The sequence below is a fragment of the Condylostylus longicornis genome, unplaced genomic scaffold (genome assembly GCF_029603195.1).
Source record: "Condylostylus longicornis isolate FDR11 unplaced genomic scaffold, ASM2960319v2 ptg000020l, whole genome shotgun sequence".
NCBI lineage: Eukaryota > Metazoa > Arthropoda > Insecta > Diptera > Dolichopodidae > Condylostylus > Condylostylus longicornis.
Genome location: NW_026577989.1, coordinates 2,395,009 through 2,420,507, shown reverse-complemented (window position 1 = coordinate 2,420,507; position 25,499 = coordinate 2,395,009). Strand labels below are relative to the sequence as shown.

Sequence of the window (25,499 nt, the reverse complement as noted above, 5' to 3'; positions counted from 1 at the left end):
GCATAAAAAATTATATTTTATAAACGAATATGTATGTATGTATGTATGTAAAATGAATAAAGTTTATAATTTTATTTTTCGTATCGAGCTTGCACTTTGAATTAAAAAAGAGTAAATACAATAGAAAAATTTAAACAGAGAACAGAAAAAAATAATTTTTTATAATTTTTTATTTTCTTTTTACATATATACAAAATACATATACAAAGTGAGTCAAAAACCACAAAACTTTATGATTTTCCGTTCTTACATGCACTCTCATAAAAATGTTTGCGCTTGATTTTGTGTATAATTTCTTTTAAAATAATCCATTTGAATTAAGAACAATAAAAACAAAAAAAATATAAAAAAATTTTTATTTCAATGAATTTGTAAATTTGAACATTTTTAATAAATTAATTTTATGGTTTGGAAGCACTAATATTCCGGAATTGAAGGTATTTGCTAAAATTTTGCACATCTTCTATTAACAAAAATTTTTCGAATTTTGGCCAAATTTTTTTGTATCCCTTTTACGAAATATGTACAAAGGAATTAATAATTCAAATTATGTAATTGTAGTTCTGAAGTTATGAACAACATTGCTAATATTTCTTGCATTTAAAAGTTGAAATTTATAATTTTCTAGAAATAATTCATCAAAATCTTGTTATTTCTGATATTGATCAACTTTTAACATACATTTAATCAACTTGATCAACATTTAATTACGTAAGCTAGATTACAAAGCCGGGGAAAAAATCTACAAATAATTTAAATAAATTACAATCTCAAGTAGAATTTAAACAAGATTTTAAGAATAAACTTCTTAATCATAACGCTTTCGTCACAATTTTTCCGTATACCATAATATTGTTAAATAATAATCAACATCAAATAAACATTACTGATATCATAGTTCTCGATATGGATGATACATAGTACTAAATTATAAATAAATATTATACGTAAGCCACAATTTGGTGCAATTCTCTTAACTGACCTTATGTTTAGCAGCAAATTATAAATAGTTCAAGCAACAAACCTAAAATGTCTATATTAAAATATTTTGAATAAATCAATCAATTACATAATTAACTTGCTATATCTTATAAGACAAGCTTGTATATATATAAACGTATATACAATAATATAGCCCCTATAGGAAATAAATTTCAATTCATTTAAATTATTTTTTTTTTTAATTTCATAAATTTTTCCATAACAAATAAATTTTATATTTACCTTAATTTTTTCTTATCATTTTCTAAGTGACTTTGATATTCTCTAATTTGACAATTTGTACGGAAATTTGTCAAATTTATATGTAAATTCACTTTTGTGCAATAACAATGAGATTTATACGCATATACCAATGTGTATATAGTATGTAGTCTCTATATGATATTTTAGAATAAATATTTAAAATAAATCTTGTTTTAAAATGCATTTATTTGTAAATTTAATTTGAAATAAAGAAAAGAAATAAAACAAAAGAAGTTCTACACATCATCACATTGCAAAATACTGCAATATTTACACATTCATTCTACATACATACATATGTGCATACGTAAATGGCATGTATTTTTATGTATATCAATGTATGACTCCATAAGTTACTCAATTTGAACTTGAGAATTGAAAAATCCTTTTGTTTCTATTTTATTTGTTTATGAAAAAAAAAAAGGAAAAGTTTTTTATGTGAGAAAAATATTTTGTTATTTCTTATTTCATTTAATTCAATTAAATTTATTATATGAAATGTGTAATATAATCTTAAAATTTTCTCTTATTTGCTAAAAATATGTACATACATATGTATATATGTATAATCAATGGCATAATAAATAATAAAAAAGACTTATTATGAATGCTATTTTTTTTTTGTTACTTTTAAAACTTATTTAATTTATTAAAGAGAAAAATAATTTTTTTTTTGTATTTATAGGGAAGAAGCTATGGTAATGGCTAATTTAAGAAAACGTGTAGCTGCTGTAGATTTAAGTCGTAAAGCAAAAGCATCTGAAGATCCGAATGCAAATGATACTGGACAATCCGAGCCATTAGATAACCGTCCTCTATTGCCAAAGGTAAGAAAATAAAATAAATATGTATTCGACAATCCAAATGTGTATAATCCATTTTATATTCAGTTTTGTTAATCTAAAGATGAAAACTTTTTTATTTAGAAGACATACATTAAAATATAAAATCTGTTTAAACAATAAAGTAATTACTACCATGAAGTTTTACTGCCAAAGTTGTTAAAGTTCTTTCGAAAATATTTCTTATTCTGTTCAAGACTACGTTCCGTTGCAATGCAACATTTGGAAATCTGTTATGTTCTCTTAGAACTGAAAATGTAAAACTCGCACTAATGCCTAATAAACCCCGGTGCTCTTTATGATATTACACCGAAACTCATTTATTTTTGTAGCGTAAAGATATTTAAAATTAAAACCCATCAAATATAGGCTATAAAAATTTTATATGAAGAATTGAGTAAATGAGAATAGAATTAAAAAGAGAAATTAAATTTTACATACTCAGTGGTGACAATTGACCAAGTTTGGAATTGGTTCAAGCTGTACCAACCTAAAATGTACTATAACTAATTTTCATCTAGTTCGAAAATTTACTTGTTCCAAAAATCCACCTGAGAACTTTTAAACTTTTCAAACCTGGAAACAGAACAAAAACAACTTTTCAAACCCAAGAGCTTCTCATTTCCCTAATATTATTTTTGAAATATTTCTAATGGAAAACGTTTCATTTATAAGAAATATCACAGCACAAATTCTACTTTTGTAGAATTTTATAGAATCTCTACAAAAATAGAATTTGTGTTGTGATAACATCGAAAATTTTTTATGAAATTCAATTGAAAATTCTATATGGAATTAGTCAATTTGGTTATTTTGTGGTGGTTACATATTGTAGATGATTGGTATATTAAAACCGCATACCCCTAAAAATATGCAATATTTTTAAAACTGTCACGTAAAAAAAAAAAATAATTTTTTTCTCTATTTTATTTTTAACTCGCGTTTTTCTTACCATTTTAAGTTTTACTGTCATAAAAATTTTATATATCCAACGAATATAACAAGTACTTTTTCTTTATTAAATAAGGGTAGACTTTAATGATGTCCAAAGGTAAAAATATAAAATTTCAAATCCTTATTCCGATGGTATTATTAAGAAAAAAAAAAATTTTTTTTTTACCTCCTTTTCAAAATTAAAATGCAATGAAAAATATACCATACCTTTGCTATAAAAAATGTAATAAATTTTAATATAAGTATTACATGTCATATATAAACCTACATGTATACAATCTAATAATATAAAAAAAAAAATTTTATTTTTATTATTATTCCACCTACATTATTTAGTAGAGAAGACTAGATATAGAAAATTTCAATTCTGAAATTCAATTATGTTATTATACCAGTTATTTTATTTGCATATCATGTTATAATTTGTATATGTATGTACTTGTTTGGGAATAGTAGGTTTATTACAACTTTTCTAACAAAATATAGACCCCCATTGAAATAACATAATGTTTGTGTGTTCATTTCTAAGAAAATTTATTAAAGTGTAAAAATATTGATAATAATTTATTATGCTTGGTATAATACTTTAAGATTTATCATATTAGATCGTGCATCTTTTCTATTATTTAAAAAAGAAATTAATAAAACAGAAATTTTTATTAAATAAAAATTTTTTTCAAAAAATATTATTACATAGGTCTACAAATACAGACATGACTTAAATTTATTATTTGAAGCACATAATATCAATATTTCTAATTTAATTTACATGTGGACTATAACTGTTATATTGTATTACAATAAATATTTTATATTCTAATCTATCATCAAAATATTATTTTAATTTATTTAATTGTGGTCCCACAAAATATTTATTTTGAAAATTTATCAAATTATAAGACTTTATTAATTATATAAAATATACTTTTATCATTATACCAGAACACCCAAAGATTTAATTTTATAATATTTTGAATTTTATTATACATACATGTGCATATTTCTCTTTCAATGTTATATGTATAAATTATATAAAATGTAATTTAATTTCGATGACATTAAATATAAGAAAATATTATTTAGAATAAATATCCACACCATTTATTTTCATATTGTCATATTTCATATTCATATAACAACATTAACATTTCCTGTTGTAAGAGATCCTTATCAAGATTCTTATTTTTCAAGTATATTACACTTACATATACCTATATATATATGTATATGCATATTATTTATATTATTTATGTAGGTATGTACAATAAGATAAAAATGAAAATTATTTCGAAACATAAAACTTAAAGTCAAGGCTATAAAAAAATTTGACACAACATAAACAATAACAAAAACAATAATAATTTACAAAAAGTGAGCAGAAAAAACCGAATAATAATTTGAAAAACAAAAATATTATTCTGTTTCTTTCATTTCGGAATTGTAAGGATAATGAAACGACAAGAAAAGAAATAAATTTAAGTAAAGTAAAAAAAAAATATATTATCTACCTACCTACATTAGTATTGTTATACAGAACTTACTTATATTTTAGGATATTTGCCAAAAATTAATAATAATAATGTGAATGCAAACCATAAATGAAATGAAATAAAAAAAAACTTATAAGTTAACATTAAAGCTCAGAATCTTAGATAATAGCATTTAGCGACTGCATTTAGTTTTCTACATTGTCGCTGTATGCTGCTACCAAATTCCGGTATTAATTGATCGTTATAAAAAATTTAGTTTTAGACATTCCGTCGTCCCTAAATCAAACCGCGCATCAATGTTATCTGTAATACAAAATAATGCCAAAAACAAAAAATACAAATAGTTTTTAGTTCTAACAATCCACACTTGGTGCTGAAAATTCCAACACGGTACGGTGCGTTTGCTACTCACGAATTGTTCATATTAATTAATATATATGTTAAACAATTTTTTCAATAATGATACGCCGTTTTTATTTGTAATCATAGCCTGCAGAAACTCAGCTAATTAAACTGCAAAATAACCAACACTAACTTAGCGAAATTTTCTTAACTCACGCGCATTCGACCCGAAATGGTTTTATATTTTATAATTTAATTGACTTGATTGAACTTGTTTAAGTATACATAAATAAATGCTCTTAAAATACATAATGCTCTTAAAATACAATTATAAAAAATACTCACCGTTTTTAACTTCTTTATGCAATACATCAGGTACTATTTACCTAAAGATATGCAATTTTTTCAAAATTGCAACTCAACCATCTCTTTCTAACCATCCAAACACGTATACTGTATATGTGGATAATCCTTACCTTTATTCAAATATTTTAAAAGTTACATGGTCGGAAAATAATTTATTTATTTTTTTCTTAAATGTTATTTTATTAAATTTAAACAAAAGGAAAAAAAAAATTCAATAAAATATAATCTTTATGACTCACTTATTTGTTTTTTGAGAAAAAAAAAGAGTGTAATCGAATAATTTTCTCTTGAACACTAAATAAATTTTATTTTTGTTGTTTTTTTTTTGGATATAATATGAATTTTCACTATATCTAGTTTTTCGAGGAGTTTCTAATTTTGTTGCTGTAATATTGCACTCAAGAAGAAAATAATTTTTATATGTATCACGTTTTCTGGCGCCATAACAGTGTTAACGCAGAAAAGTAATACATTCAGAATGCGATATTGTCTGGATTTATTCAAGGATATTTCTGCATAAAATCGCATTGTTCTTCAGAAATATACACAAACGAATATTTTAATATTCGTATACATGCATGCGAGTTTTGAAACCCTATTATGTACTCCCATAAGAGATTTATACGATGATATCATTATTTCATACAATTTTAAATCAAATTAAAATTTTCAAAAACTTATTATGTTACTATTGTCATACTTATGCATAAATAAGAGTTTACCAACCTTGTAATAAGGGAATTAAGATGAAACTGTATTCTAAAGTAGAAAATTTTAAAAGAGATTTTCAAATATTAGCTAAATATTTTTTTTTTTAAATAGGTTCAATATTAATTGGAACAGTAGTATAATACCTACTTCAGAAAATTGAAATTTTCAAGTGCGACAAACAAGTATAATGAGCTTTTATTTTGTTATGATCTCCTAAAAGAATTCTTGAAACATTTACTTTAAATTCCGGAATGATCAACGATTGAGGTTCACGATCTCACGCAGAAGAAATGGAGTAGCTCCTATTTAATTTATTTATTCCAGTGCTCTTAAACGAATTTTTCAAATGTTCCCTTGATACCCAGTAATTTTACTAAAATTTTATTTTATACAATTATTAAATATTTTATGCAATTAAGAACTCCTTATTTTATACAATTAAGGCCTCCTACGTGATTGTAAATTGCCTCCTAATAGCTTTCTTCTTAAATTTACTAAAAAATCTATCAAATATTAGTAACAGGATATCTATATGTCAAACCACTTTGTCGGGCCCTAAGAACTCGAAAATTTGCTATAAATTTCGAGCCGAAAAGTTTTACTAAAAGAACTTCTTTTAAGTCGGGATTGTTTTAAAAAATTTTGTAAAGTTTCTCTGCTATCGGATGAGCGTTCATACAAAGCATTGCCCGCAATTCTAAATATATGGTCCAAAAATGTTACACAACTTCACATTTTAATAAAATTTAATTTACCGAATTTTCTCCTTCAAGAAATTAATTGTCAAAATTATTAATATAATTATTCTAGAACAACTTTATTTTAAAAATTTTTTCGAAAAAGGTGTATTTCAGTAGACTCTAATTTACTTCCATTTATTAAAATTGCATGTAAAATAAATTTCATGATTGTTGTTGATCATACAATAATGTAAAAGTTTTCAAAGTTAAATAAAACAAAATTATAATTAATATTTTATTTTTATTATTTTTTCTTTTTCTTTACAAAATATCCTTTTTAACAAAAATTTTTTATTAACCTTAAGGCATCAATTAATTGTACGCGAGTATTAAAGTAAATTAAAGTGTTTTATGATATTTTTTTGTAATAATTTTTAGAGTTTCCGTTTTTATATTATTAATTGTGCATTATTGTTATAATACTCAAAAGTAAAATAAAAGTTTTTGGATGACTGTTGTAAAAAGCGAGTTTTTATAGCAAATTTTATAATATTATTAATTTTATTGTATAAGTTTTGTTGCAAGTATTGAACATGCTTCCAAAAATACCTTTATTAGTTTTACTCTTTTTCCCGTTTACGCGTCGCTTAGAATTATTTCTACACTCTTCAACAATATTATAAGTACACCATTCCATAATATCAAATCGAGCCTTCGAAATTTACTGTTATCTTAAATCGGTTCTTATTTAGTATATTTTGTGGAAGTCGTTTTTCTTCTTTATGTCCGATAAATATCAAAATGTCACTTTTCGGTCATCTTTTTTTTTCGATTCCATAAAATTTTCATGAATGTTCTATAAGGGACCGTTTATATATACGGCAGAATTTTATAGATTAAATCTGTGACAAAGTTTGAAGACTGTTTACATATCGCTCACCGAAATTATCTACTAGAACCTAGATTTTACACAAAAATCTAATATTTTTTTGTTGTATTCATTTCAAAATTGTAACCGAAATACCAATCAGATCCACCACTCAAAAAATTACTTATCGGCATTTTTCTTTTTAACTTTTAAAAAATCTGACAGTTTTACGTCAAAGAATGTTTACATATACTATCAGAGTCACATTACCTAATAGCAAAGACGTAACAGTAATCACCTTCTATCCAAATACATGCATTCCTTTACGTTACATAGCTATCAAATTCAATTTTCGATAAATGGCACCTAATACGACTCTGTTGATATCTAAACTTAATTTAAACTTACTTCGATAAAACTTCTTCTTAATATCTTACACTCTCACATAAAGGAAAATGTGCTATTTTAAAAGCCATGATTGTGATCAAATTAATTTTTATTTAAAATTTTTATTTTTATTTAATTTGTTGACAAAAATACGAGTACTATCCATAAAGGCAATCATTATGATGAAATTCTGTAAAGTTTTTATAACAAAATTCAGTAAGTATGAATGAGTTTACTGTCTTTCTTTATTGTGACTAAATAAATAAAGTTTTTACTATTTTATTAAGACTTTTTTTATATAACAAGACTGTAGAATTATAATAAATTATTTAAGTATTCATAAACTACTAATAACAATAACATTTTCACACAAGATAAGAGTACCTACTTAAGATTGCAATCTAGAGTTATAAAGGGAAATATAAAAATAACACGTGGCTGCTACCTCAACTTTGCATAATACAAGTACACTTAAAATAATGTTATTTACAGATTTTTAATAATTCACTTTGTTACTTATATGTAAATGTAGTTATTCTATTATTGTAAATTAATCCATTAATAAATTGCGAGATTATCCTTCATAGTCACTCAAATTTCTTTTGATCATGCAATATGCGTTTTTCACAGTTTAAAACTTCAACTGCAGTTCTTAATATCTCACAATAACAAATAGAAGCCCTCCATTTAAAAAAATTCGGAACGGAATATCTTCATATACTAGAGTCGAATAATTTAATATTAATTTATACATGAGGTCAAAAATCTCATTCGCCTTAATACAATGATTTTCGGTTCTGTATATACACAATTTAAAACAAAGATTAAAACTTTTATAACTTACTTAATTTACGTTATTTAATAGGATATCTCTATGTATAAACCTTAAGGGCTAATTAATAATCCTCGTAAATTAAAAATTCAAATTTATTTTTTTTTTTTCTTCTATTGAAAAAATTTATTGTTACTATGTAAATTTTATATATAGGTATAGGTTAATTGTAAATTGTAACGATAATAATACATTAATCTATGGTACTATAGGGAATCGTAAAAAATTATCTATAAAAAAAACCCTGTTGTATACGACATCAATAAAAACTCAATGTAACTAATTATATTTATATACCTATGTAGATATATACAAGATGTATACATAAAAATTTAGATAGAAAAGAAAAAAACAGTTTTATTTTTCTTTTTACAAAATAATGTTTTAGTTCCTAAAGCCATGATTGAAAATAACAGATTTGCTTATTTAATGAAAATTGAGAGAATACTAAACACTAGCGAATACTAAACATAGCGCAAAACTGTTTTAACAAATCTAGTAACACTTTAAATTCAGATTTGATTTGAAATGTGATGATAGTTCACTGCTGTATAATCCACCTAGATAACCATCAGTCTATCTGTCCTTATAATAAAAGTACATGGGTCCATCTATCCTTACAGCTTGAGTCACAGTAATTATTAAATAAAAATCTATATAATCCTCTCCTCATGAATAGCTTTTCCTAAAAAAGTTAGATTGCACTTCGGTTGCGTTCGTTCAAAATATAAAAATATAAATAAACACCGCGACTCTTAAGGGTATATTGCATAATTTCTTCAATGTAATGCATTCTGTCTTAGTACTCGGTTGAACCCTGCGCTTATAATCAATTCCAGTAGAGTGTTTGATTATTTCTCGTGATGAAGCTTCAAAATTTCAAACTGATATTCTTCTTTAAAGACCAAATTTCATAAATTCTCTCAATATGCAATGGCACAACCGGAGACAAATCTGATTTGTTCTCCGTTTCTTGCACATTGCTTTTATTTTTTTTTTGTCATAATCTCCCAAAAATGGAGTTGGTCTTTTTATTTTTCATCATCTTATCCGTATGAATCTTATGTAATCACCTCGTTCACTTCTGCCACTACAAAATAAACACCTCGTTCACTTCTGCCACTACATACCATCTTGTATCCAACAGAAAGTGATCCAGTCATGCTTTGCTAACTTAAAGCCTACCAAGCCATCTTTACAAAATTGCATGCTGGCTGTCCAATACAGTTAAAATCCCATCTCTTCAATAATTTCAATGAAGAAAGGTAATCAAATACGATCCAATAAATATAAGTTATTTGGATTTAATAGATTTGGTGAATCACAATATTATTTTTCAATCTCAATCTTCAAAAATTTGATTTAAGAACAATAGAATCAATGTCTTGCGGAGCATGTAGTTTTAATTTTCTTCGGATTATTTTTTTTTTTAAATATCGAGACACCTCAAAAACCGAAAAAACAGAAAAAGGAAAGTAATTAGAATAACTTTTAATCATCTTTTATAACTGTGTAGTTTATAGTAATTATTGAACTTGATTAGAATGAACGTTTCATTTTCATTTGGTATATTGAGGGTGTGTTAGTGACCCTTGTTACCAAAAACCATTTAAAAATTTGTTTTTTTTTTTCGACCTTTTTCATTTTTATTTTTTTGTAGTAATTAACATTTTTGTAAATTTCCATTAATTTTCCTTTTCCATTCTTTTGTTTTTTTTTTTTAATGACTTGCTTTTCTGAAATCGTCTTTACATACATCACACATTATACTTGTTATATATAGATTTTATGATTTTCTATATAAGATTCGTTGTATGGTAATGTACTTAATTAACTTTGAATTTAAATCTCTAAAAATGATTTTAAGAATCTTTCATATTGGTACTGTATAAGTGATTGTAATGTTATAATTTTTGTATATAGCTTTAGAAATTGTTAGATTTTTGTATAAAGATTTTCTTTATTTTGAAATTAAACTCTTATTGCAATTGCTTTGAACCCTACAATTAACTTTTATTATTTACTTAATTGCTATATACATAAAAGTAAATGGTTTTAAGTAACAAGTAAGATTTTGAAACGTGAATTGATTTTAGATCAACTTATGGTCTATGCATTTTTATTTAATTGTAGATTTTCTTAAAATATTCTTTATTTTAAATTTAAAAACTATTCGAGAAGCACTATTTTAAAAATCACACTCCTTTTTTATTTATTTACTTTTACATGAAGTGTTTCTAAAGATTGACATTATCACCGCTAACATCTCCATCAAAAACAAATTTATAAAAACCAAAAAGCTGTTAGTACACAATGTTATTATTAAGCTGACTTTTAAAATAGATTTTACAATTTTAAAACAAAAATTTTTATTTGTTGACGTAAACATTGTAAGTTGCATGATGGTCAAAATCAGAAAGCTCCAGTTTTTCGTTTTGTTTTGTGGTTTTTGTTTGTGAGAGAGAGAAAGAACACACAGAACAAATAAATATAACAGTTTTAAGGATTAAAGGATCGCGTGTTTATTTATAATTTGCTAACAAAGTATTTTTATAAAAGTTCATAAAGAAATAACGAAGCAGAAAAACTCATAAATCAAAAAACAAAAAAAAAAAAACAAAAAGAAAAAAGCACGTTTACTTTCTTTCATATTCTTTATAATAAATTTGATAGAAGGAACGAGTAAAGCAAAAAGATTAGCCTAAAAATATTTGCTTTTCATTTATGATATATACGGTTTATCATGCTCCTTTTAAAGTAACACTCCAAAAATAGGTGTGGTTTTATTCGGCATTTATGTGAATTTTGAAATTTAAAATTAAAAAAAACATAATCTACACCTCATTAAAAACTCGTATGAATATGTTTAAGATTTTAATTTTAAAATTGGAGAAACATAGCATAGAGATCCCAGTCAATCTATTAAAAAGTCGATTCCACACTGCTGCGAAACACCATAAAAATGTGGAGACCGAAATATCCCCTTTTGTAAAGAACGAAGTTTCACATTCCTCTTAAAGATGTATCGCGAGGTTTCTACCATTTTCTCAAAAAACTTATAGATGACCTCATCCTCTAGCTTCAACTCCTTTAAGCATAGCCTAGTCGAAAATCCTTGTCAACGTAAAAACTATCACCCATTTTTTTCCTTTTGCAATAATATAATAAAATCGTTTGTGGTCGTTGTTTCTATTACTTATTTTCTCAGTATATCCTATGAAGCGGTTATATTTTGATTCTATAGACTTTTAGTCCCATAAATGGTTTAACCTTTCCGAAACGTAGTGTACCACATTCACTTCTACAACTACATCCCTGCTAATTGTTATTAAAAAACCTTTTAAGTTGTCGGACGATTTTTTTTTAGATCTCACCTCTACGAATTTAATTTTATTATGTTCCGAGATCTTATGCAGCTTCATCTCACAAAACAATTTAATAACTGCACCCAATCTTCAATAGTTCGTTGACGACTTCATAAACCAGAACAACAACGTTCTCTGCCAACCCATTCAATATAGTATGCTTACTAGAATTCCAAGTCCTACAGGACTGCTTCGAAAAGTATCCTCAAAATGTTAAGATCAACTATATGAATGTTGCTTTTTTCATCATTTTCTTTTTAATTTTGGAAAGAATTATTTAAAAAATCGCACCCAATCTATAAATTGTATGTTAAAATAGTAAAAAAAAAAAAAAATAAAATGAACAAATCTCGCTAGGATTTATTTTTTGATTAGGAAACAGAAATATATATACACTTAAATCTATATGATTCATGAACAAGGATTTATTTACCAAAACCAAAAAAAAAAATTCACAGTCAAACAATTGAAAATTTTCATTTGTACTTTTGATTATCTTTTCACATTCACATAGAAAAAATGATTTTTACTTTTTTGTTTTTATACTTTTCAACCATGAAATTATTTTTTATATTTTATTTCTTAATATTATGAAGCTGAAATTACATACAAATATATGTAATTTTTATGTATATATAAACATGTGATGTAGAATACATTCTACATATATGCATTAAGGTTTTATAAAGACATTATCAGAATATCTCTAGTAATTTGTAAAATCTTTTCGAGTCTAATACAAAATTACTTTTAGCACATTTGAAAACCGAAAATTTATCAACATTAATTTGGTTGACATTCATAGTTTTCATCTTTTAAATCAAGGCTTTGAAATTTTGTCTTAACGGAATTATTTCAATATTATAACAAAATTTCTGGACTTAAACTTATTTATTAATAAGCAGCAATTTTTTTAGTTAAGTAAATTTTTTTAAATTTTCCTCTTAAAGAAAAAATATTACTTTTTTCAATCTAAGGTCGCACATAAATCGTCATCATCATCTCAGCTATACAGTCTAGGGTGAACTATAGGTTCTGCTACTATTGCCTGCCATTGATCTCTCTGTGTTGCAAGATTATTCCAATTAGTGACAGCCATTGACCTCAAATCTGCTTTCACATCATCAATCCATTTTTTTCTCGGCCGCCCGCGCCTTCTATATCCTTCCTTTTTAGCTCCCCTATATCGTTCATTCTCATTAGATGTCTCAGCCATCTTATTCTTTTTACCTTTATGTACCTAATTACGTTTTGTCTTTCTATTAAATGTTCGATTTCGTGATTATACCAAATTCGGTACAATCCGTCGTCAGATCTCTAAGAATTTTTCTTTCAAATGATGCCAGTGCACTGATGTAGATTTTAATGTACAAATTTCACAGCCATAAGTTAGAACAGGCTTGATTAGTGTCTTGTACAATCGCAATAAATATTTAAAATATTTACCCAAGAAATTGAGCATACTCTGAACAGACGAAGAGTGAAATGAAAAATTTTTTACATATGCGTGACAACAGAACGAGAGTGAAATGTAAAAATTTATATAAAAATGGGACTGCCCAGAATGAAGCGAATCAGCGTATTTACCACAGCGTATTTAACCGACGGTGGTAAAATAGCTCAAAATCTTGTTTTATTGCTGGGGTTTTTTTCATCTGTTTACATGTATGTATGGCATTATATGCAAAATACTGAACAGCTGATTTTATCGTTCCGCACTTGCTCTGTATTAACAACGAAAAAAGTTCACCGTTTTTGTTCTTCGCTTTGACTCTATTTTTACACTTAAATATTTTTAGCGTCTCTTCTGAAATGAAAATACAATGCAAGTTTTGATCAAATCATTTAATGTCTTGAAAAGGCGCCGTAAAAAAATTTACAGAGAATCATTTTCAGAAATCGCTTGATGTTGTATTTGCATTCATAAATGTCAAGTAATTCAATGCATCAAAAATAAACAATCGACACAATGCATCAATCGCCAATTAATGACGGAACAAATAATGTTTTATTTAACGATTCCGGCAAAGACCTTATTTTTTGTTTTCTGTAAAATTTTTTAGCAATTAAAATAAAAATAAAGCTCTTTTATTATTAGAAACATTGTTTAAAATTTCTTTTGCACTAAATCTCTTGTAAGCGCGACATTAAATCAACTTCAAATATTCATTTGACAAGTAAATAATTAAGCGTTTATGCAAATTTATTAAATGATTTAATTTTGTAAATTCTCATATGCAGATCTAAATTTTTTATTTTATTTTCACGGAATATATGTATATGTATACATATGAACAAAAGTACAAAAGCGAATAAAGAATTGCGAACTACACCGATAAAAAAAAATCTCAAAAAACTTGAATTAAATATTCGTGATATTAAAATAGAATGAAATTTTTTCAATTAGTATGCATTTTTTTTTTACGAAAACTTCTCACTTTTATAAAAATGAAAGCAAAACAAAAAAAAAATATTGAGAATGAAAACTTTCAAATTGTCACAAAAACGTCATTCGAACCATAAAGCAGCAATTGAAATAAATTATCAAATAAAAAACGAAGAATTAAATTACAAAAAGTTTTTATTATAAGGAAAACTTGAAAATTTATAGTTGCCAGTGTAAAAGTTTTAAATAACGTGGAATAATAAAAAAAAAGTTTAATTGATTCAAAACTTCACTTTTAACATTTAATGAGGAACTAAGACGATTGTATTCAAAATTATTACAAATTTATACAAAAAGGAATATGCCGTATAACACAATCGCTTGACATACATACATAATTTACTTGCATATTATATTACGACTGAACAGAATATTTACTTGGATAATATTAAATCTATATGTAGTACCATCTAAAATTTGTTCAATTAACAGTTTCATTCGAAACCACAATGCTTTTAAATTTAATTTTCATACGAGTGGTCATATTACGCTCACTAAATAACATGACGGTGTATTTTTCTTTTTACTCACCGAGTGAGAAGATTCGAAGTGTTTTTTCTTAGAATCTTATTATTTCTAAAAATTTTGTGCTATCACGCGTATTTTTTTTTTTTGGAAAAATATACAAAATTGTCGCACATTATATTTTCAGTCGACATTTTAAAATTTTTTTTTGCTTATATTTGCTAACAGAACACTATTCTTTTTTTCAAAATTAGAAGTTTTTTCTGACATAAATTTTTTACCTGTTATTAAAGGAAGAATCACAAAATTTTCAGTATTCTCTGTTGTTAATTCACTACTACGTATAAGCCACCACAACATTTGCTGTCACAATATAAACAATTTAAATTAATTATATTTATTGTTTACCTCTCGAAAACAATTTCGAATCAAAATTTTTGCTCTCACACATCAGTGACAAGTAATATAAAATACTAGTGAACATTATTTAAGCTGGTGTCTTTAAAGCTTTTGCAGAGTTATTAAGAATATAAATGTACAAAAGCTTATTAAACTCAAAATTTGGTGAGTAGTTGATTTTGTCACTGAAATGATTCTGTCACCCGGCTTTCAATTTTGTGTGAATTGATATTTCTTTAGAGACACACTTTTTTTGTGTTATTCATGGAATATGCGGCTAATAACTTCCAAGAAAGTGACCCGAAATTGAACTAAATTTAGAATAACAAATAAAAGATTTTTATTAAAATTTGATTTTTGAAAATAATTTAACAATTTTTTATAAAAATTCTGTCGAACTTGAAAAATACTCAAAATTATTTGCAAAAATATAAGGGAAATAAAATAAATAGAATAAGTGTTGGGTACACGCAAACAAATCTTATTAAAATTGGAAATATTATCAAGGACATTATTATATTAATTATTTTTTATAATAATCACTGAAGGATATTCAAGCAAACTTGTATATACATGCATACCCCTGTATGTATACAAATTTTTTGCATTTCTTAATCAAACATATTTGGTTTACCCCCTTAAAGGCATAATTTTCAAAAAAAAAAAAAAATAATTTTATTTTGTTGCATTCACCAATATTCGGTTAACTTTTCTCCGACTACATTATTTACCACAATTTAGACTAACTAAATATCATAATTGTATTTTATATAATTGTATATTTATTATTATGTATGTATATCATGTACTTATGCAAGTTTTTATCTACGTAACATTTCGAATAAATGCCATCATAACAACTCAAGAAAAAAAATAAGTTAAAGTTGAATTTTGCAACATTTTCTAATTGAACAATATACTTGTGACAACTATTCAAGAATAGTGTATACACATACACACATATGCCTGAATTTGTGATTTTCATACTTTAAACTTGTGATAAATTTAACTGACATGTGTGTTTATATTTATGTATACAACATTTTAAAAAAGTTAGACTTTCTTCAAAAAATTATTCAAAATCCAATCATATTTTTTGAGGTTTTTAATATTTTTTTATATCTTGTTTTTCGGAAGATTTTGAAAGTTTTTAAATTTTAATATTACGTGATTATATAACAGAATATTTTTTTAACATTTTATGACACATACATACATAATTATTGTGAAACTTCAAGTCAATCTAATTCAAAAAAATCGAAAAACATACTTGTCATACAATTAAAACTTTCATTCGTATATAAAAGTTCCGTCTACGCCAAACGCATGTTTAAAAGATGAAGCTACTTTCTCTTACGAAAAATTATTAGACGAAACTAACGTCATCTATAGATGTTTCAATTATCACAAAATGTTATTGAAATTGATTTAAACAATATGAGTGAGTTCGAAGAAAGTGAAGTACTTGCAATATAAGGTGATTGTGACCTACTTATAGGAAACAAATTTTATTGATAAGTTGATTTCAAGAAATGAATTTTTAAAATAATCTCCAAGATAGTGCGATAATTTTCCTGTTTTAACTGCATACGATCATTTTTACAAAAAATGATCGTATGCAGCATATTTTTGAGTCCCTGTTTCATATGCCCAAGAATTCTCTTTGTCAAGAACAGTTGGGGTTACCATATTTCCGAAATTATTTTGAAATTCTAATGCTATCTAATTAACTTTAAAATAAACAGAAAATTTTTAATTAATTTTTAATTTGTTTGTGTCTCTCTTGGACTTATAGTAATTCCCTGTATCTCAGACTCAAATAAAAGAATACGTGCAACCAAATTTTTATCATTAATCCTATCGAACTCTTACATTATGCTTCAGTGATTCAAAATTTCATAAATTTCTCTTCTAACATTCCAAACATTTAAAATTTCTTTCAACAGAAGTAAAAAAAAAATCGTGCCTATAACGGAATGCGGGTGTATACCCAAATACTTTAAGGAATAGAAAAGCACACCGAATTACTGGATAAAAACTCTTTTCAACTTTTTCTTAAAAAAGGAAGAAAAAAAACTCATATTATGTCATAAAAATTGAAAAACTTTTTTTTATTTTTTTTTTGTTTTTGTATTTTAGAAAAAATAATTTTTTAGTACCTCTTTACATGAATTTCGAAATCTGGAAAATGTTGTTAAAATCTGTAGAAAACATTTATAGTTAAGTTTATTGTAAAAGTCATGTAAAAAATTTGAATATTAATGTTAAAGGTTATAATATTTTCGAATACCAAAATGCCAACCAATAATTGATTTGGGTGAATAGTTTCTTTATGTTTTTAGAATTCTATATAGACTGAACAAATTAAATTAATAAGCACAATTATATACATACAAAATGTATGTATAGTGTAATAGGGAAATAGAATTGGAAACTTTCGGTTCTCAATCAATAGATGGATTTTATATAAACTTTACGAGCACAGTACACAATTGGTTTCTCATATACTTGCATACCTATACTTCAAATATTTTTTATAATTCAAATTATTTCAAGTATGCATAACTTAATTTATATAGCATACTTATAAATTGGTAATGCATTGATTGGAGTTATTCTTGTGTACGGCTATTCATATAGAGAACAATTCTAACTAAATTTTCTAAAAGTTTTGAAAATTAATACAACAATTAATTTTTTTTTTTTGAATTTTCATGTTATATAATAAATCGGTCCATTAATTTGAAAATTTTTGCGTATAATAAATTCAATTAATTTATAATACAAATTAATTTTTAACTGTAAAGAGACATGTCCTCACATTAGTCAGTTGTAATATGTTTAAGTTGTTTAAGGTCATTCTTCATAAAATAGATAAAATTATTAAAACTGCAAACACTTACTGATAAATTAAATTTAAGTAACTAAATTAAGACTAATTATAAAGAACTTAAAAGGAACTCGCTGCCAACTCTGCAACGGGCAAGATTTTTCTCGTTAGGCAACTTGATTTGAGATTATTTCAAAAAAAAAATGTTCGAAATGCAGAAAAGTTTTTAAAAGAATGAAGCAATTTTGATGTACCATCTTTTACGAAGGAATGGTAGAAAAATGGCACACCTGTGGTAATTAAAATGTCATCTAATTTGGGATGCACTTAACCCTGGCTTTTATCAACAAATCACTTATTTGTTTTTAAAGTTTTAAATTTCTATTTTGCACTTATGTGGGACAGACAGCTGAATTTTGCTTGATTTGTCAAAACCATGTTTTCCATTTTCTTTTCTAACAGCATGAGTCTGTGAAGCTCCCATTTTTATAAAGCATTTTTGTATTGAAATATGACAATAAATTTTTTATTTTAATTTTTCGCCCTGAAAAGAAAAGTTCGCTCCAAAAAAAAAATTGAGATCATTACGAAATTATGCAATGTTAATTGCTCCTGTGGAAAAAAGAAAATAAATTTCTTCCAAGTTATTTTTATACCCTGCACTTCGTGAAGGGTATATTAACTTTGGTATGGAGTTTGTAACTACTTGAAGGAGTCATCTGCGGTATGGACATATATATATATTCTTGCTCAGCGTAAAATTCTGCGTCGATTTAGACATGTCCGTCCGTCCGTCCGTCCGTCCGTCCGATCGCACGATAACTCAAAAACGAATAATGCAATCGACACCAAACTTTCACAAGTTTTTTCTTTTGTGCCAAGGACGAACCCTATTGTTATTGGACTAATTCGGACAACGGGTTCGGGTAGCTGCCATACAACTCCAAGAGTTTATTTTAAATATTTCAAAAACTAATAAAGCTATAAATATAAAATTTTGTATACATGTGTCCAATTATATTCTACATAAGGTCTAAAAATTATAATGGGATAGCTGCACCGGTTCGGGTGGCTGCCATACAACTCCAACAGCAAATTTTTTATATTCGGCAAAATAATAAAGTCAGATCCATGAAACTTGGCAGTCATGTGTCCAACTATAGGTCAAATATATTTCTGAAGTTTAAGAGGAATTGCTTGACAGGTTCGGGTACCTGCCGTACAACTCCAGAAGCTAATTTGAAATATTTGGAAAAATAATAAAGTCAGTTTCATGAAACTTGGCAGTTGTTTGTCGAGTTATAGGTCAGATATATTTCTGAAGTTTTGGTGGAATTGCTTGACAGGTTCGAGTAGCTCCCATACAAGTCTAAAAGCTTATTTTAAATATTTGGAAAGTACTTGCCATGCAATTCAGGTACTTGCCATGCAACTCAAAAAGCTAACTTTAAATATTTGGAAAAATAATAAAGTCAGATTCATGAAACTTGGCAGTCGGATGTTCAATTATAGGTCAGACATATCCGTGAAGTTTCTATAGAATGATTTCACAGGTTCGAGTAATTGTTACACAATAACGAAAGGTGCAGGGTATAATTCAATCGGTTTATACCGACTGAAACGTTTTTACTTGTTTTTTTATGAATTCATTATCCTCGAAATATACAAAATGCCGCTTTAAGATTCCCAAAACAAAAAAAAAATTAATTTTAATTTTAGATTCCTACATTTAATAATTTTTTGCAATTTACTGTTATTACTACCATTTTGTTTTTTCCCCCGTTATTCAATTCAGCTATAATTATGAAAATTAATTTTTTTTCTTCTTTGAATTTACTTCTTCTATTACAAATATTATTTTTTTTTATTCAGGAATTTGCCTTTAGAAATTATTTATCTTTTGCTCTGTTTCATTCTATTCCACCGGAATATAAAAATAATATTACATAAACAAAAAAAGCACACAAAAAAATTTAAAAAAAATCCGCAAAAAAATTTTTTTTTTCATTGTTAAGGCCAAAAATAAAATAAAGAAAAAGAATAAAAGAAAAAAGCAGTTCTGAAAGAATTTTTTCATTAAGTTTACGTACTCTGGACATTATTACGGTAAAAAATTTTGTGACATTTCATTTATCATATATAAACTGTGAATTTGTAGGCTGTTAATAAACGAGAATACTCAAAATTACGTATAGTTATGTAATTTTGATTTGGACCTATTGTTAATAAACCTTTGGGGGGAAATATTAAAAATTCCATGTTTATATATTGAAATACAAAACAAAGGTATGTTGAATTCAACTAGTAGGTGTGCAATATAGTCAAGTCGGAGATAGAATATTTGGTTCAGAACAAACCTATTTGTCTTCAGAAGAAACATCTAATCCAACTTCAGAAGAAACATCTATTTGGCAATTAGCATAAACTGTTCAATATGTTCAAATCTTTACTTTTAATTACCCCTCAGTTATTCTTTAAAGTTTTACTATGTCTCGGTTTTCCCTATTAAAGTTTATAACTAGAGAGATCCAAAATAAAGTTTATACTCGTATGGCCTTTAACCCTTGGAAAACTGAAAATCAGGAAAATAATATCTCCCCCTTTTGAAGAATAAAATTGAATAAAAATATTAAATCTCATCAATAAATTTGATTTTAAATAAAATTTACGATATTAACCAACAAACCTAAAAATCGACTACATGACATCAAAAATTCATTTGAATTTATTCCAGGATGAGCATGTGTTCCATTAAGATTTTCAATGTCGCTTATCTTAACTATATTGGATCCGTCAATTTTATAATAAATTTTGTTTTAATTTTACAATTTTAATTAACCTTGAAAAAATTCCTCCACTTTCACAACTCAAACCTTCCCACTATAACAACAATGTCATGACGCAATGGCGCAAAATCACCGCATTAACTGTAAATACTCAAGCTATCATACCAAACTGAAAAGCAATATGCACACCTATATACCAAAATTTAATTACATAAAATATCAAAATAATTTACTTTGTTATGTAACTTTCATGTGTGTTACCTTGTACATATGTGAAATCTTAGAAGCACTCCTTAAATATTTTAATCCATGCCATTTTTTTTTTTGCTTTATTTTGTTTTTATGATGATATGAAATGAACACCTGTCACAAAAGAAATAATTATTATTATCCCTACCATTAAATTAAATAGAGGAATCATGACAGAGCAGAAAAAAAAATGTAAAATAAAAAAGGACAAAAAATATGTTCGAAGGGAAAAAATATTTGAGCGCGTAGCCCAATATATCAAAAGCTTTTCTATTTTAATTTCATTATGTTTTTTTTTTGTTTTTTTAATTTATTTTCTTTTGGTTCTAATTTTTTTTCCTTTGATTTTCTTTTATTTTGTTTTGCAATCTTTTTTATTGTTATTTTTATTTTGTTCTTAAAACTTTCCCAATAAAAAAGTAGAAAAAAATAGTTTCTTAGTTGTATTTAGTTCGTCAATCCGTTCATTTGCTCGTCCCTCTACTTGCAAAACTTCTACATACCCTTTATGAGAGAAAAGTAAAATTTTATATAAAATTTAATGAATGATTAGACCATAAGTTATAAAAACGTCGAATTCGCCAATTTGAAAAAATTTTTCAAGTCACACACGAAATAATGACAAGCTTTTTCTATTGTTTTGGCAAAATAACAAAAAAAATTACAGTGGTAAAATGGCTATTGAAATTAACCGTTATCTTAAACCAATTTCTTCAAATTTTTGACATCTTCTTTCTAACAAGAGTTTACGAATTTTAACACTTTGTTGACCGGTCACGAGTTAACTCGTGTTTTTATGGCCGAACGTTGTTGACCGGCCACGAGTAAACTCGTGATGCGTTTTTTTCGCATCGCAGTTGTTTTCTCTCTTGGCGACTGATACAGAGCAATTGTTGATCAGTATAACACAAACTGTTTCTCTCGCTTATAAGACCCGTCAAAAATTTTGTTGTAAAAAATATTAAATTATTTAAAAAATTAAAAAAAAGCGATGACGGAACGTAATGAAGAATCTTTCAATGAATTGCAATCAAAAGCGGATGCTTTATCTGATTGTCCGAGTGATTATGAATCAAATTGTGGTAGCTGTAAAAATGATACTGTATCAGAATGGAGCAACTCTGATATTAGACCACCAAAATATTAAAAATTGAATAATAAATAAAATTTATAATAAAGTTTATTTTTATAAATTATTAATTATGAGATAAATTTTCAGTAAAATGGCCGGTCAACAATGTGTTAACAGTTTGTTAAAATCCATATTTATTAATTACCAAATTAATATTTATTATAATTGATTGAGTATTGATTTTTTACCACCAACCCAGGCAAGCTATAATTTCTCAAAATTACCAGTTTTCAGCTCCTTCCGTTTTTTTTTTAAAAAATTGCTATTAGATGTCGTCCTATTAAGAAAGTAAAATTAATTATCTTTACCATCAAATGTGACCTTTGTGCTTCCCTCCCTAAATTTTTTTATTCATTCCCTAAAAGTATGCAATTTTCAAATGTGCTTCTTCACAAACCATTGGTTTAATTTAGATTTATATTCTTTTCCATTTCTTTGTTTTGTTAAATTTATTTTTTATTTTTTAAAGAATGGCAAAAGTTAAAAAATGAAAATGGTTAGTTGAGTAATACAATAAAAAATATCAAGGACATGACCAATAACAAAAAGAACAAGATGACTATTTAATAGACCGGCACGTACAAAACATTCATTAATGCGTTAAGAAATATTTCATTTATTTTCTCTTTGTTTTCCTTTTATAAATAATGTTCATTCTCTCATTCCATATTTTCATATGACAGTTGGCTCTAATTGATATAAGAATTAGTGTAAGAAGCTTATGATAAAAAGTATACAAGAAACGATAGTGCTGTAATATTGAAATGAAAGAAATTTCTAATTATTTTCAATGAAAGAATTTTCGAATCTTCAAATCGACTTCAAAATTCCGTACTTTTCTAGTCAAATTGTTTAAGAATGGTTTCGGCATAAGAAGATTTTTAATATAAAAAAGGAGCGATTGATATTGAAAACATTCTTATATTTTCAGAATCTTCGGTTAACCAGAATCACAAGAAAATGAGTATGAAAAAAATTTTAGAATTTTCAAGTGAAAGTGAAATATCTCGAATATTATAAAATTTATGATTTTTCATGCATACTATGAAATTTAAAACGAAACATTTACCTTAAATATTTTCCTTTTCGTATGTATGTAAATTGAATTCATTATTTTTAATTCAAGGGGGAAATACGGTATTTATGTAAATGAGTAACCACTTTTATATTCCCTTAACATTTATTAGGTACACACATTTTAATTAACATTTTAAAATTCAGAATTCAAAATTCAAATGAAAAGCTAAAATGAAAAATTGTAATCGTTTAGAATAAAAAAAAAAAACAAAAAATAATTTCAGAACTAAAAAGATTTTTTGTAGCGCGGATTAGATGATTTTAACGATTTAATAACGTTAACTTTTTTTTTTATTCTTTTCAACTTTAACAATAGTGAAATTTTAATTAAATGATATTATTTGAGAAAAATAATTTATTTTATAATTTAAAAGTCACGTTCTTTTAATGAAATTCTTAAGAATGCTTTAATCTTATCTCTAGCTTTTCACAGCAATAATTTTGTGATGTAAAATTTATGTTTTATCATTAAAAATTTATCTTCAATTTTTATTGCTGATTTATTAACTATAATGGACCAATAATAAATTAGTTTTTATTGTAAAAAAAAATTGTAATATTATTTTTATGTTTAAAGAAAAGATCCCCATTAAATGTTGTAACAGATGTTAAAAATGATCTGAAATAAATTGCAAATGTTAAAAATTTTAATAAATTTTGGTATAAACAAGTAATTTTTAAAAGATTACAGTTCCAATATCCGCAACTATATCCGAAACAACCATTCATTTCTAGTGTAAGCATAAAATTTAGTTTCAAAAATTTTAAATAGACATGACGCTTCAAACATATTGTTTTAATGTATTGAAAAATTATTTACAAAATCAAAATATTTATTCAACCAAATTGATGTCTTTTTGATTCCGGTTTTATAGAGAGAAAATTCGAAGTATGTACCATGTATGTGTAAAATTTATGAAAATAAATTTTTCCAAAATTGCATTACATTATTTGCAGCAGTGATTATTATAAATAAATTAATATCGCATGTTCCGGCAGCACCCTTACGAATACCGCTACCTATCTAGTTATAAAAGCAATATGCTCCCTTTTCCTCTTTCTCTTTATTATGGCAAAAATGAAGTAGCAAAGTGCTACTATGTATAGTTATCCTAATATATTGATTTTATAATAATTAATTTTAACGTCTAATATAAATTTGTAAATAATAAGTTCAATTAATTATTGGAATTAGATAAAATATTTAAAAAAATACTAAAAGTGTTTTTAATAAAATTACAATAATTTACCATTTAGAACCCCCGCATATACTTTAAAAATTTATGAAAAAAAAGGAAGTAACCGAGACTCTACATATTGCCCACATATAATTTACTAGTTCATTTATGTTTAAAGAAATTGCTCATTACTCCAAAAATCTCAATACAAGTAAATTTTCACCGACTTTAACTAATGTGTGCCATATTATCCCAAGCGGAATTGCAAAAAGAATTACAATACTTGAATATTGTAAAGCGTTTGCTATAGAAACACAACATATTGCAACTTTAATTAAATTATAATTTAATAAAATTTATATTTGATGCTTTTATTTTTTTAACAAATTTTTTTTTTATAAATAACTTATACATAGATACAATGCATATGTATCGTCGCGAATGTATAAAATAAAAAAAGGTGTGCATTTACAATTATTTTAATGCTATTGCTAATACTGACGCCAGTAAAATGCCATAAAAATAAATAAAAAAGTTAACAATAAAGGAAAATTAATAATTTTTTTCCATAAAAAAAAAATGTTATATAATTTTAATTATTAATTATATTTGTTTTTAAAATAATATGGTGTGATTGTTGGGATTGTGATATAATTTATGACAATAACAGATAAAGTGGACCATGTGAATTTTGTGATACTCGTATGAAAAGGTTTTACAGGAGTTATAGTGATATCTGACACAAAATTTCATAGTGCCTCGGTTAACTTTTTTTTTTAGTAACAATGCAAAATTTTAATTCTGTAGTTTCCGATATCCAAAATTTATTTTATAAAAAAGCTTATAGTTTCCGAG

General features: G+C 25.6%; 1 protein-coding gene across 3 annotated transcripts in view; it reads left to right on the top strand.

Annotated features, from left to right (window-relative positions):
- LOC129606647 (uncharacterized) overlaps positions 1-25,499 on the top strand; it is a 95,692-nt gene that overhangs the window by 58,222 nt on the left and 11,971 nt on the right. For all 3 annotated transcript variants that reach the window (XM_055517062.1, XM_055517063.1, XM_055517061.1), the window contains exon 4: positions 1,931-2,072. In XM_055517062.1, coding sequence (XP_055373037.1) covers positions 1,931-2,072 — 142 coding nt within the window. The remainder of the gene's footprint in view (positions 1-1,930; positions 2,073-25,499) is intronic.